This window comes from Lepisosteus platostomus, chromosome 4 (assembly GCF_059453375.1).
Source record: "Lepisosteus platostomus isolate fLepPlt1 chromosome 4, fLepPlt1.hap1, whole genome shotgun sequence".
Classification (NCBI taxonomy): Eukaryota; Metazoa; Chordata; class Actinopteri; order Semionotiformes; family Lepisosteidae; genus Lepisosteus; species Lepisosteus platostomus.
The window spans coordinates 18094965-18109681 of record NC_142614.1 but is presented as its reverse complement, the minus strand read 5'-3'; the positions used below and the strand labels follow the sequence as shown (position 1 = coordinate 18109681).

The 14717-nt window shown below is 34.4% G+C and overlaps 1 protein-coding gene across 2 annotated transcripts; it reads left to right on the top strand.

The window, feature by feature from the left end:
- Positions 1-6567: 6567 nt before the first annotated feature.
- On the top strand, positions 6568-14717 carry spp1 (secreted phosphoprotein 1). Of its 2 annotated transcripts, none has more exons than XM_088628811.1 (7): positions 6568-6704; positions 9287-9356; positions 9531-9581; positions 11017-11067; positions 11179-11244; positions 12436-12789; positions 13030-14717. In XM_088628811.1, exons 2-7 carry the CDS (start codon positions 9303-9305, stop codon positions 13345-13347), a joined length of 894 nt encoding a protein of 297 aa, XP_088484937.1. In that variant the 5' UTR covers positions 6568-6704; positions 9287-9302; the 3' UTR covers positions 13348-14717. The 2 variants fall into 2 exon arrangements, with proteins under 2 accessions (XP_088484937.1, XP_088484936.1); XM_088628810.1 differs by having other exon boundaries at positions 12436-12798.

Sequence of the window (14717 nt, the reverse complement as noted above, 5' to 3'; positions counted from 1 at the left end):
ACCCACAAAACAAGAAGCTGGTCAAAAGCCCTAAAAGAAAGTCTTTAAACACACACACAACAGGGTTGTGCAAAATAAATAAAGAAATAGAATCACATTCCTTTTTAAGTACCTGCTCCCTTGAATCTTCAAGAAATGTGTGTATACAGAATGCAACTGCAAAAGGAACACTTTATTCTGACTCATTAATACAGCAAGTGCATTATAATGACTCACATCAAAGCAGGTGGCCAGTCACTGTGGTACACATGCAGCTGAATAATTTATGTGTTACATGGGCAGCAATAATATTAACAGAACTGCAAAGACCTTGTAGGGTCTGATGCCAGAGTCACTGAAAAGCAATTTGAAGTTAACAAATCATTAATTGAAAGTATGAACCAATCCTTTAGAAGAAATCACAGAATGATTGAACAACATGGATAATCAGAAACAACAGAGGAAGGTGACGTTATGGTGATGTTATGGATGTTTAGTTTCATCTTAGGTATTCATTACATACAGTACTGTATCATTACAGAGGTAACTGCTTTTAGCCCAAGCAGCAATGTGATTTCATAACAGGTTCAGAGGCTTAGGAATCTGCTATACCTTCCACAAAAATGGTTATACACTGTACTGTATGGGGAATACACATCCAGAACAGTAAGCATATTTGAAGGGAACTCTTCATAGGCTAACTAAATAGGAAATGTTACCAAAGAAACTTATCTGGCACCATTAAAAGTCATGTTACACAACCTGTAAGAAATGTACTACTCAGAATATACAAGCAGATTCTAGATTAAGAATAGTTTTATCAGTAATTTAAAGCCTACTACAAAGGTTCAACCCAGATATCTGAGGGAGAGCTTTCTTGAGCTTTAAAGGTTTCTTCAGTTGTAGCAGGTTTTCAGATTCTTAGCAGGATGTGTAACATGACTAGTTTTGCTTTTGCCTTTAATTTGCCTTCACCTTATACATTGTTCTGTTGCATTTCAAAACTGCTACCAGGTAGCCATAGTAGCACTTGAAGGTACAGCACATGGCAGCTTTTGAAAATTGCTCTAAAACCTTGACTTTTTGATGAAGGTGGTGAGACATGCATGTTTCAGATTTTGATATTTAGACCTTACACAGTGTTAAATGCTTATTGAAAATAAAATTATAATAAATTATTACTGCATAATTAATAATAAGGACAATAAGGACAACAGCAAGAAGAGAATTAAATTATATGGATTAATACCGCTCTCCACTGTCATGAAAGGATGGACTTCAGTTTCTGTATATATCGTGTATATTGGTGGTAGAAAAGATCACAGCCATTTGTCTTCCTTTATTCGATCCATATTGAATCTTTGGCATAAAATGTTCCTATATGCAAAGGTAAAAGTTTGAAGATAGTATGGTATGAACATCCAATGACCAGCACAGCAAAGCTACCACACAGTTCAGGTAAGGTAATATCAAACCTTTGAACAATGCCAGGTACAGTAAGTGTTTTAATCACTTCAGAAGTCTCTGTAAGCTTGCTGTCAAAGCATGTTCAAGTCACAAAAAACAGCTTTAAGAGTTTTGAATTACTAAAGTTAATTTAGCGTTGTAGAGAAATGAGTGATTCAATAACAAAGCAATAACACCCATAAATAAGTTTATGAAATGTAATAATTTAATTAAATGTTCATGTAAAGACTAGTGAGAAGGCTGAATACAGTATATATAAACACTGTGGCAACACAGAAACACTTATAAAATATGCATGAAGTAAAATAAAATATAAAAAATAACAATGAATATATAAATACACAAAGACTGCTGGAAGAATGTGTTTGGAAACAATTTCATATAACAAATATGTAACAACAGCAGTTTTCCTGCAACTTGAACATTTGTGAAGATTTATGTTTTTTTTTTTATGCTGAAGCTGTCAGCCCAGAGTAAAAATAAATAACTTTAATGGGCAAAAACGTTTGACAGTAATTTTGTGGTCTCTTAAATTCCAAAAAAGGGGCATGCACACATGCAAAGGGCAGTTTAAAGTAATAACATAATGGAATCTTTACAGATTATGAAGTTTGAAACCATTTGCTGCAATGGTTTAAAATATTTTACAGGATTTAAACTATAAAAGGTGGCTATACCCAGCGTTTGCTCCAGCTTAATAAAGTCGTCCTGTAGACATCAGTGCAATTGATTCCATATGTTATTTTCATTGAGACAGGGACCACACTATTGACCTGACCCAATGGCTTCTCATCCTAAACACCAGACAATCACCACAGTGTGGGTCTGTAGTTCAAGAATGACCTATCTATGGAATAAGACAACCACAACACAAGAATGATGTGGCTTCACACTAAAATATTGAAAGTCATTATGGAAAAGAAGAGTATTATTGTTTAGGTACAGTAAGTATTCTTAGATAACACTATTAACAGACACAGACAACTAAACAACTAAAGGTTTTTCTTTAAACTCAACTATTTTGCTTAGACTCCAATAACAAAAGTTGCTTAATTCAACAATGCTTAATGTTATATTTTCATTTAAAATGATACCTTTTACAAAATGGGCTATTAGGAAACTTCTGATTTTCAAGTTCTTCTAGTTACTACATTTAGAAATTTTAATACTGAACTTAGTATTTAAAAAAACTGGTAAAATAATCAAGGAGTATAATATCTGTGTAGACCTTATTTTTCAAAATAAAAACCTAATGTTTCCAGACATTGGGTCATTTTAAAACTACATATACATTAAATATATGTTTTGATCGTAAGGTTTAAAAAATGTGAGACTACAAATCACTCCGAATACAGTGTTGGCAAACAACAGGAGGCCATTGGGCTCATATTGCTTGTTTGATTTTTAGACCTTTTCTTGAATCTGATCTATGAACTCTATGACAGAGGGTCTTCTTTAAAATGTTTTCACCTACATATTTACAGTATTTTGGGAAACCTGCATTTGATTAATTCTAATAGCATGGTAGGTTGAGTAAAGATGGAGAAATACAATGTTCTGTCTTCCTCAGTCACCTAGCCATGATGCCTGAATCTACCCTTCTAACACTGTACTTTTTTGTTGCCACATTTTAATTTATCTCAGTTGATCTTCCATGTACTGTACTTCCGTGCTTCATACAAGCCCCAAATGAAGGTACTGTATAAGATAGAGCCATGTCAACTTAAGAGGCCCATATTTCAGAACCTGTTTTGTATTTTTAATCCATTTACATGACTTCCAAATCAGTTCAAATATTTTATGGACACTATTGTACCTTTCTGAAAGTGACTCTGTCAGCTAAAAGCAATGGGAAAGTATTTTATATCACAATAAAAAATATGGAAAATCCATGTACTGTATGCCTGTGGTTTTGTGGCTGTATTGTATAGTATCTTTGTTTTAGTCTACTGTATGTCTCACAAAGGATTTATAAGTAGCAGACTTCAAGGACACATTGATATTGCAGATTCAGGCTCCATCTGTTCAAGTATGATAATAAAAAATGTTAACTGTTGAATTGTACAAAGTCTCTGGCAGCAAGTCTTAACATATTGACTGTGACTGTTTTTAAAGAGGTGCTGAATTTGGTATTTATTTAGATAATTTTGAGTTTCAGAGTTTTATTTTTATAAAACTGTTTTAAAGTGTTTGCCTAGGTGACAAATATTTTAAAGAATAATTCATGTTTATTTTGCCTATACTCAAGAAAAAGCTCATAAATGATTTTAACAAAGGTATGGAAATTACACACAAATTAATAAATCTTTTCACAGTTTATTTTATGCTATATTACAGAGTAGTATTTTAGAATAAGTTCACTGTTATGTTTTCATACAGAAAAAAGAAAAGAAATCTTAGAATGTTCAGGGTAGCATAGCGTTTTGAATGGACCCATTTTGTAGGCCATTGTCAATCTAGAAATCCCACAAAATATTGAAAACACATTTATCTATTTAAAAGAATACAATAAACAAAAGATTAACTGGTATTTTGTACTATAACTCATTTGTTCATAACTATTGTTCAGTAGTTATTTCTGGTTCTGTTAATATTCCTGTTCATAAACTTCAAGACTACACACTCTACACACACACACTCTAGGACAATTTTAAATCATGTTCTTGACTATTTAAAAAAAACAAGGAAAATTACTGTGTACTGCAAATTTAATATGATTATACACAAAAAGAGGAATGCAGACAGTTTTATTGTCGCCTTGAGTGGAACACTTTAAACTGAAATACCAAAAAAACATTAAAATCCCTTTAAATGCTACCTGTACAGGCAGGTTTTGTGTATTACTTCAAGTTAATTATGTTTCATTTGCAATATTAGAATCAAAGGAATGTGGAACTGTCTGGCTATCTTTTTAAATCAAGGAGTGAAGTAAATTACAGTATATGTATACCATGCACTCTCTTGCAAATGTTTTCACTATATAATACAGTATATGCTTTATCTAAAAAGTGAAGACTAAAAAAGGACAAATATCATGTAATATAATAAAAGCTATCATTTAGACAGGATGCAAAATCCGAGTTATAACCATTTTTTAAAATAATGTAAAAATAAAACCTCATTTGAGTGCAGGCAACTGTAAGTCCTGTACTTTCCAATAATATAATTTTGTGCTTTCATGTTTGTAGGCATTGTGCTCAGTCAATCTTTTTCAGGGACCTTTGTCCAGCACAGTGGGTAAGATACCAGTAGATTGTGGGTTACAGTCCCTGCTGCAGACAACCTTAGGTGAGGTCTGTTACCCCAGTAGGTCTTGTCCACCCAACTGTATGAATTAGAACCAATATTTACTGGGGTAGACCCTGTGATGAACTCGTACTCTTTAGTAAAACAATGGAAATATATGTAAACAAATGTAAATATCAGGTACAGTACAGTATGTCCAGAAATTCCTACTTATGTAGAGAAACCCTTTACCCTTTAACTGTATCATTGCACAATTTAAACTTGATTTACATAAATATGTTACTCAGGTAAACATCTTGAAGGAAAATGAAAGCAACTGTATTCAGTACAGCTCCAAAACACTCCATTCCAATGGATACAATCACATACTCCAAAAAAGAGCCTTCTGTGTACATAAGAGCATCACAATGATTACAGAAAAGAAGAGGACATTCATAGCTAATAGTCGCTAATTGATCCAAGGATCTCTTCCAGCCATTTCTTGAAAACAGCAAGGGAATTGTCTTCAGAACCGCATTCCTGGGTAGCTCACAATTTATTGCCAGAACTTTCTTTGTAAAAAAAGGCCCTGCTATTTTTAGGTTTAAATGGACTTCTTTCCTCTGCAGGGGGTTTCTAGGATAAAATCACTGACTGATTGTGTCATTGAGGCTGTCAGGAGGTGAAGTTGACTAGACTTCGTAAGAGATCCTCTATGTTTACAGGCTTATGCATCTTTCCACTAAACAAGTGTTCCATGTGAGTTTTGCTCTTTTGAGAAACAACTACTTTCTTCACTTGTTTTCAGCTGAATGCGTCCTATTCACTGTACTCTTGATACCCTACATCAGATGAGGTGTACAGAACAGCACATTACTTACAGTAATGTGAGGAATTAAGTGCAAACATTCTAAAGCTTCAATGACTTTTCCCCCTTTTTTCCCGAGCATGGATACCAGAAGTTACAGTTCTTTTTTTTAACTTGATGTACAGTAATAGCTGACACATTGGCACATGCCTATCAATCACGCTATCAGTGTTTCCGTCAAGCCAGTCATGGCCAATAAAATGTGCTGTAACAAGTATACAGTATTCTATTAATAAATCACATTGAAAATTGTAATCTCTCTTTGACAATGACTATCCACACTGACTCCCCTGTGAGAGCTGTTGTCTTCATATGCAAATGAACTTCACATAATCTTCCAAAACCAAAGCTGATCAGACTAAAACTGGCATATGGATATAGATCTTTGTCATATGGCATATAGATTTGTCTTTGTCTGCTTAAAGAAAAGTTAAAGTTTTAATTAATTAATTATGATGACCTTTTTTTTCTTTCTCAGTTAATTATTCTCTTGAGTGTATGACTTCTCTTTGTATTCCGCTCACGGTCTCTCTTCAGGCAGGCCAGTGCCTTGGTGTGTTTCCCAGATTATAAAATAGCTCCTCTTTGATTTGACAATAGAAGGTCATCATTGTAGCTTGTACCCTTTCTCTCTGAACATTTACGATTTGCTTGTTGTGTTTGACATGACAAATTGCAGTACTAGAAGAATAAACAGAAAGAATGATAGTAGCAAGAGCTGAGTGATTTTTGGAACTGTCTTTGCTCCTACTCCAAATCTTAAAAAGTAAACTACACTAAAAAGAGCAACAACAACAAATGCAATTGGACAAATAATAAATATATACACATTTTGATAGCCTCCATTGGGTACTGACAATGACAGTGTAGGATATCATGTTTTTTCACATGTTGTACGAATTGGTGAATGTTTGCCTTGACTTGCCACAGTAACCACAGGAAGAGTGGGAGAATAAAGGTGGGACTCCAGTGGTAAACCTCATGACATCACAGCCTTGCTGTCTATTGGCTGGCTCTGCCTAAAGCAGAGTTTAAAAGCCACGCAGTTGCTTTTACACGACATCGAAGCACTGAAGTAGACTGAAGCATTGTTTTGCTTAATAACAGGACAACCCCTCAAGCTCAGCAACAAGTGGCTGCATTTATCTTCAAAAAAAGAGTCAAGGTAAAGTGTTCAATGTCTAATTACTGCATGAATGACAATACAATGGAGCAAGACATTGGCTTAATATGCTTTTTTTTGTCAATCTTGCAAAAAGATCTTGTAACTCAACAAGAAAGGTCTTGTAACTGTCCTTGAAATACTGCATAGTGTGTAAGGGCACTAACGACATTGACAGTGACGATGTGCTACCATGCGCTTTTCGTCTGAATTATATTTTTATTGCATTCTGGTGTTATGCAGTGGTAGTACTGACACATGTATTTAATGTATTTAAAGGCTCTTATGGGCAAACTGAAAAAATAGAAAAAAATGGTCAATTTAAAGAATTTAGATTCACACATTCATATTTTGATATCTTCTGAAAAACAGCAGATCTTTTCTTTATGTGGTTGTGAAATCTGTTCCTGTGTTTACAACTATTATTATTATAATTATTATTATTATTATTATTATTATTATTATTATTATTATTATTATTATTATTATTAACTAAATGAGTAGTCACTCTTGTTTGTTTTTTGATCCAGAATTATTTATACAATACATATGTGTCCTATTATTGTCTGAAAGAATTTTTTGGGAATGGAAACATACATTGGAATAAACACAAACATGAAAATGCCAGACAGAAACAGAATTTTCTTTCCACTGACCCAGATGTTTGACAAGTCTACAGAAGAATAAAAGATGGGTGGCCTGAGGAGGCTGTGTGTGATTGGCTGGTGCTCACTGATCTCATCTATGTCTGGATGTGCTATGGCAAATAGGTGATGCAGAAACAAAATTGCAACATGCGGAAATATTTCATTGTAGTACAGATCTGAGATTATAATGCATTGTCAATGAATTTCAGTGAAATGTGGTCTTTTATTTTACTTCCAACCTAGAATTGCAAGGAACAAGCTTTGACCATTTATAGTTTATGATAATTGTTTTAATACTATTCATATTGATTGTTATATTTGTTCTTTTTACCAGATGAGTATCATTATTTATAAATGGTGTTATTATACTGTATATTGTATAAAAAACAAACTGATTCTTTTATGGTTTGGTTCCCACCAAACAGGGGGCCTAAGAAATAATTATTAGCAAATAAATCCAATGTCACTGTATATCTGCTATCACACAATCTCACATTCCCAGCAAATGTGCCCACAAAAGATCTTTTGTGAGACGTTCATTGAAAAATAAAACTCCAATTTACAGTCGGCATTGTTTCTCAAGAGAGAATAGGGGAGGGTGGGAGCAGAGTCATTGAATTTACAGAAAAGAAACTGACAAGCCATAAAATTAAATTTTAGAGTAGGTTTTTATTTAGACTTTTTTATTTTTTTTCTGAAATTGCATAACTACCTTGAAATGGCACTTCATGGCTCAATGGCTCAAGGAATGTGCAGCTGTAGTTAATATGGAATATAGAAGAGTCTGAAGGAAAGTTTGGTTTGAATCTGATTAGTATGGAATGCCACAATGTTTCCCCCAGAGTCTGCCAGGATTTACACTTAACTAAAAACTACACTCTTCTCGGAGTAATTAAACTCAAATTAGGAAAAAAGAGGCAGAGCTGTGTGGTTTTCAGTCAGGACTTATTATAGTTTTTTATTGCTGGCATCATTATGAAATGAGAGTTCATTCACTTCATTGATGTCATGCTGAAACATCCCATTCGTTGCTTTCAACTGAATGGCTTACATGCTTACTTGATGAGGGTTAGATTGAGGTACTGTCAAAGCACAAGAGTTGTTTTTGTGTTAACACATGTTGTTAACTCAATCCCACATGCATTCATTTCAATACAATAAAAAGGCCATTTCATCATAAAACCTGTCAACTCAATATCCAGTGATAAAGGAATATAAAACCTTAACAAGGCAATTCAGCATTTTGTGAAATGGAGAAAATTGGCCTTAAATTATGCAGGCAGACTGCACAGTCTTCTCTGCTTGACTGCACTGCTGTGATTCTTTATATATTACATATCACTCAGAGGCATATGACATTCCAGGGAGCATAGTTTAAAAAATCATGTTAAACGATTTAACAGTTTTCACATTGCCAAGAGCAACAAGCCTTTTAACTTGCTGCTATACAGTATGTACAGTAACACTTAATATTACAATGAAAAAGGACATTTATTTTTTTAGTAAGACTGAAAATTTAACGCTGGAAAACCCTTGAAAAAACCTGAATTGCCTGTGTGCCGAAGTGTCATAGACTTGCTAAGGTGTTTCAGACTCTAAATATATCCTTTGCTTTGTTTCAAATCACTTCCTGAAAATCCCAACTTTTCTGAAAAATAGTCCTACAGTAATCATAAAGAATGCCAGCTGACAAACTCAAGCATGTGAACTTGCTGATGATCTTATCTGCATTTTAGCCCAAACCTCCAGAACCACAAGACTGGGAAATGCATTAATCAAGACATCTTGCCACCGATGGGAAATAATTACCAATGTTTTTTTTGTTTTACTTTATACATGAGGCTAGAATACAAATGTGTGAAAGTTCAAGTGTGCCATGGAAAGTGTAGCTAGAATATTAATCAAATGTTAAAATAATGTTTTTTTTGTTTTTATCAGGTGAAAATCAGTAGAGATGAAAACTTCATTTCTGTTATTCTTCCTGCTGGGCACTGTGTATTGCCTGCCTGTGAGTATGCACAATTTTACTAATCAGAACAAAACAACAATACATCACAAAACACTTTAAGTTGTTGAGCACTGTTCCAATATGTTTGACCAAAAGAAATATACATTTGAAATCCTGCCTTTGGTGTTTTAATGTTGATAAATTCATGATACTTAGTCCAATGTTTTACTTCAGATGCGACGCTCCTTCAGTAGAATGAAGCAGGACAGCTCTGAGGAACAGCAGGTAGGATCCTTGTCATTTTGTACACAGTATATTATAAGAACTTTCCAATTGGTACACTTTTCTCCAGTGACACATTACAGCAGTTTATTAAAACAGACCAAAATACATCACTATAATGGAAACACATGCCTGGCTTGTGTGGTTACAACAGACAGGAGCAGTGAGTCACATTTGTTACATGTTATGGATTAATAGAAATGACTTGACTTTTTTGGTCACATGAGGCGCTCAGAGCATGGAAGTTTCTGCTAATCTGAATTGGAATTAAAAATACAAAATTCAGCATGTTTTTAAAGAAGTGTTGAAATATTAGCCTCACAACAGCAGTTTCTATTGTGTGCTCTAACTTTAAGAATGGCTACAATCGTTTGGCCCATCAAGCCAGGCCATACTAAAATTGCCTATAACGTCTTCATTTTTAGGTTGACCACAGAAAACCTTCTATTCCTGCCAAAAGTAATAACTGATGCAAAAAATGAATTGGGATTAATATTTCCATTTGTAATTGAAAATTTTCCATATTTTCCCACTATTACTGAATGATGAAGAAACAAATGCTTTGAGAAATTACAGCATGCTGTGTGGATCAGGATGAAAATTTGACATATACAGTTTATTGGGATGTTTTACATACAGTAGGACTTTGGAATCTAGGGGTGTGTTTCTTTTTACAAAGCACAAGCTACAGAAGTGACATCATTTTATTTCATATAAAGGAATTGAGATCAGGATTTTATTTTTGTGTGGTTAAGTCTTAAAAAACAAAGCCATTGAATAACTTTTTCCTGTTCTACATCTAAGGCCTACAACTATAGAAACCAAGCTCAGAAACAGCTCAAGGCACAATCAGCAGTGCTTGAAACACCACAGGTACTGACTTAACCACACTAGGGTGACATGAGTAGGCTAGACAAATATATTTTATCATTCCAAATTTGTAAACATTATTTCTAATGTATATTTACCTACCCCTTCCCACACACACTACACACCAGTTTTATATATTTTTTAAATCAGATGAGATCAAATCAGGGAACTTTGATAGTCTGACCTAACTGCACATTTTTATTTGGCTGGTAGAAAAAAGAGATGTGAATTTATAGGATCTCATACATACCCTGTTTTGACCTCATGCAGATTTTGACTTGGAAGGATTTACTGTATTTTTAATTCTGGAAATGTAGTTCAATTAAAAATTACATTTTAGTTGAAAAAGTTGAAAAGTTGAAAGCAAATAGGAAGGCAAGTATTTCCTTGCATAAAAAAAAATATTCCCTCTTTGTGTCAGTTTTTTCAAAAACATTGTTCACACTTTTGTTTTAATCAGATGTCAGAACAGCACTCATACATTTTATTTACTGGCTATATTACTTAAATGCGACAGAGTATACTATGAGCATGCTATCCAATACCTGTTGTTGGTATGATATTCCAGGTCCTCACAGCCGGATCTGATGAGAGTTCTGACAGTTCTACTGAGGGTCAGGTAAGATTATATTGACACAAACGATTACCATGGAAAGAAATCGTGGGCTGCTCTAAATCTAAAAAATATTTGGTAATGTTATAAAAGATGTCTTTATTCCTTATATTTCAGAAGCCAGAAGTAGCATCTAATGAAAGTGCTGATACCACTGATAGCACCGATACAGATGAGGAAAATGTAAGTGAAAATGTTAAATTCACTAACCATAACCATATAAAAACAGCAATAGCTTTGATTAAGGGTTACAAATTCAATTTATATTTTATTTGTACTGTAAATGGCATATACAGTATCATGACTTTATAAATTTAGTCTCACAAATGTAATAACTCACTCTGTACTGCTGGATAATTATGCATTAACAACTTAACCCTAATCCTGAATCACATCCCTAGCACTAATCTTTGTTTGTTTGTTCCTTCTATTATAATTTACTGTATGTATTAAGTATTTATAACTGTCTTATAATTCATTTATAAAGTTGTATTTTGCAACCCCCAGACTCAAATGTGACCCAAAAATCCTGTTTGCAATTGAGCTACATCATGTTACAGTGTAGGGTATACAGCACAGGGAAGTTTTTTTTTAATATCATTATTTTTTAAAAAAAATCAGGGTATTCAACTGCTTATGTTTATTTATAATAATTTGATTGTGATTCAGAAAGAGAAATAATAGACGTAAATTGCAGTGTCTGATTTTTTTATAAATCACATATTCCAAGAAATATACTAAAACAATATCATATTAACGATACAGTATGTTATGAATCTGCAAAATGTAGTTTCAGCCATTTACTGAAATGTTGCAATGCCCTCTGTCTATATATGATACTGTAAACCGGGGACTTTATACAGTCTAACTCTTTTTATTATTTTTTGTATAAGACTACACCAGCAAAAAATTCTAACACTGAATAATACAGATTGCAAATTTACTTCTTTCTTAAAGAATTGTTGTTCTGCTATAGTTTATCATTGTACCTGCCCCTGATGCATACAATACTCTATTTCTGATTTTGGTGGGTAAATGATTGCCTGACATTTTTACCACAATCATAATGTTATGCTTTACACCTTTCTTAAAAAAATGATAAATTAAAGTAATAATAAATATTATCCCACATATGAATACATATACCCTTTGTGTGAATAATGGCAACTGTCAAGTCATCCCTACTCTAGGTATTACTATCACTGAATTTATTCACTGTCTAGTTTGTTATTATCATTGAAAGTAATGATAAAAAGTGGATTGCATTATAATTTCAAACATAAGATGTACAAACCTTTCTGTTGTAAGGGTTACCGTGAACCAGATTAAAAACATTTCAGTGGTAGGAGACACTGTTGCAAACTTTTGTTACAGGACACAGAAGAAGCAGATGAAAGTGATGAGTCAGACTCTGCAGAAGACCTCACGACTGCCGGGACCTTCACAGCTGAGCCTCCATTCACCTCCGAGCCCACCGTTCCACCGTTCGTGCCCACCGGGAGAGGGGATGCTCGGGGCGACAGCATAGGATACTATGATGATTCGTACAGGAAAACCATGGAGTACCTGAAGAGCAACAAAATAGAAAAGGGACCTATGTACTATGACGCTGAAAAAATGGAAAAAAGCATGAACCTCATTAGCAAGAACGCTGTAGGTGGAAAGCAGAAGCCAATCAAATCCCTTCACACCAACATTGAAGAAAACGCCATTGAAAAAGACCTGAAGGTTTTTAAGGTCATTTTCTCTCTTCATTTCTAGGCATTACATGACACAACTACTTTATACCCAAACTATATAATAAACTCCAGTAAGGATACTCAAAATAGAAGGTAAAATAAATTAGTAACAAAAATTAGAAGATAAAAAGGGGCAAAGGACTTTGATAAATATTTGTGATAGCACTGTTCTGCTTGCGATAAACAAGAAACAAGAATAAACCAACAGCTTTTGTTCTGTGCTCCACAGGCCCTGCGGTTGACTGACGATTTGTTGGATGAGGACACCAGCACTCCAGAGGTGGAAAGCCAAGGGCTGGATGCACCAGGCAGCCCACCAAAAGAGCGCCAAGCCCCAGGGCCGCAGAGCAGCGAAGAAAGTAGCCAAACAGGGAGCACCGAGAGCGTGGAGGGCACCGACAGCCCCAGCAACGAGGCCCAGAGCAGCGAGGAATCGACAGCGTCGCCGGCCGCGGACAGCAACAGTGACGAAACCTCCGAGAGCGAAGAGAGCGTCTCCGCTGGTGATGTGAACCAGGGGGGCGAGAGGCCACTGGAAGTCAAATAAATGAATATGTGCTGATAATCGAGAACACAAACATGTTAGAAAACGAACCTTTGAAATGCCCTCTGCATTTCTTCATTGTAGCAGGTTACTATGAAAACGGCCCCATTGGCCCACTTACTGCAAATGTTTCTAATGGTTGAACCAGACATACATTAGGACAGAACTTCTGTTCATTGCACAATTATTATTTTAATTTTAATTTTAATTTTTGTACTGCATTTTAACATTTTTTGTTATTTCTGAATAAAATTCCCTTTGTTTCTTATGTGCTGTTCTTCTTTCAGTATAATATACATTTATAAAAAAAATATAAATATATAAAAGAGACACTAATGCTTAGAATACACGTATTTATCCTTTAAAATCTTATTAGATTCCCAAACAACAAATACTCAGCAAACCTTGATGTCTGTATTAGGGTAAAGCCTGCATAAAGGAATTGAGACCTACTGCATAGCTGTTTGGTCAGTGTTAAACTTATCAGCTACAGGTTCTGGTTCAACATACCATTAAATATTTGATATATGAAGCTTTTGACTTTAGTTGGAGTTAATTTTCACACATAGATAATTTAATCAAACACATAATATATATATATATATCAGCTGTGAAATTCATACAAAAGTCTAAAACTTGTAAACCTTCACATGGATCCAAGAGCTATAAATTGATAGTGCTCACAACTAACATACAGTAAATAGAGAGTTCTCTATATCCAATAGACTCCCTCATTGCCTCACTGTAGGCACATAAGAATAAAATAAACATTACAAAAGAGTATGCCTATTCAGCACACCTGGACTTAAGCTCAATTTGTCTAGCCCATTCTTAATATGGTATGAAAACATGGCTGGGTAGCTTGATCCAAACACCCATAATCCTTTGTGAGAAGTCCCTCCTTTTCCACTTGTGACCTCTGGTGCATGTTTCCCTGATGATTCTGAAGCAGTCCACTGTGTCTCCTTGTATTCCTCTCTGTTTAAGACTAAAAAGGTTTGCTTCTTTTAGCAGATCCTTTAAGCCAGGGAATGTGTCCTATTGCTCTTCTCTGGTCTGATTCCAGAGAAGCAAAAATATATGGATTTTCAATCAAGTGATCAAAATTTTACACATTACTCTAAATGTTGTCCTTCTAGTGCATTGTAAAATTTTAACATATGCCTTGATTTAAATTCTAAACTTTTAACAATATAGCCAAATTTGCCTTTTTTATTGCTTTGCTACATCATTGGAAGATATAAATAATATAATCATACAGTAAATACCAGGCTGTTCAAGTGGAGCGTACCCAAGTTATATCTATATGATTTTGCTATCTGCATGCCATATTCTGTATTTGTCTGCATTAAAAATTTGAGTGTTTAGTTGTA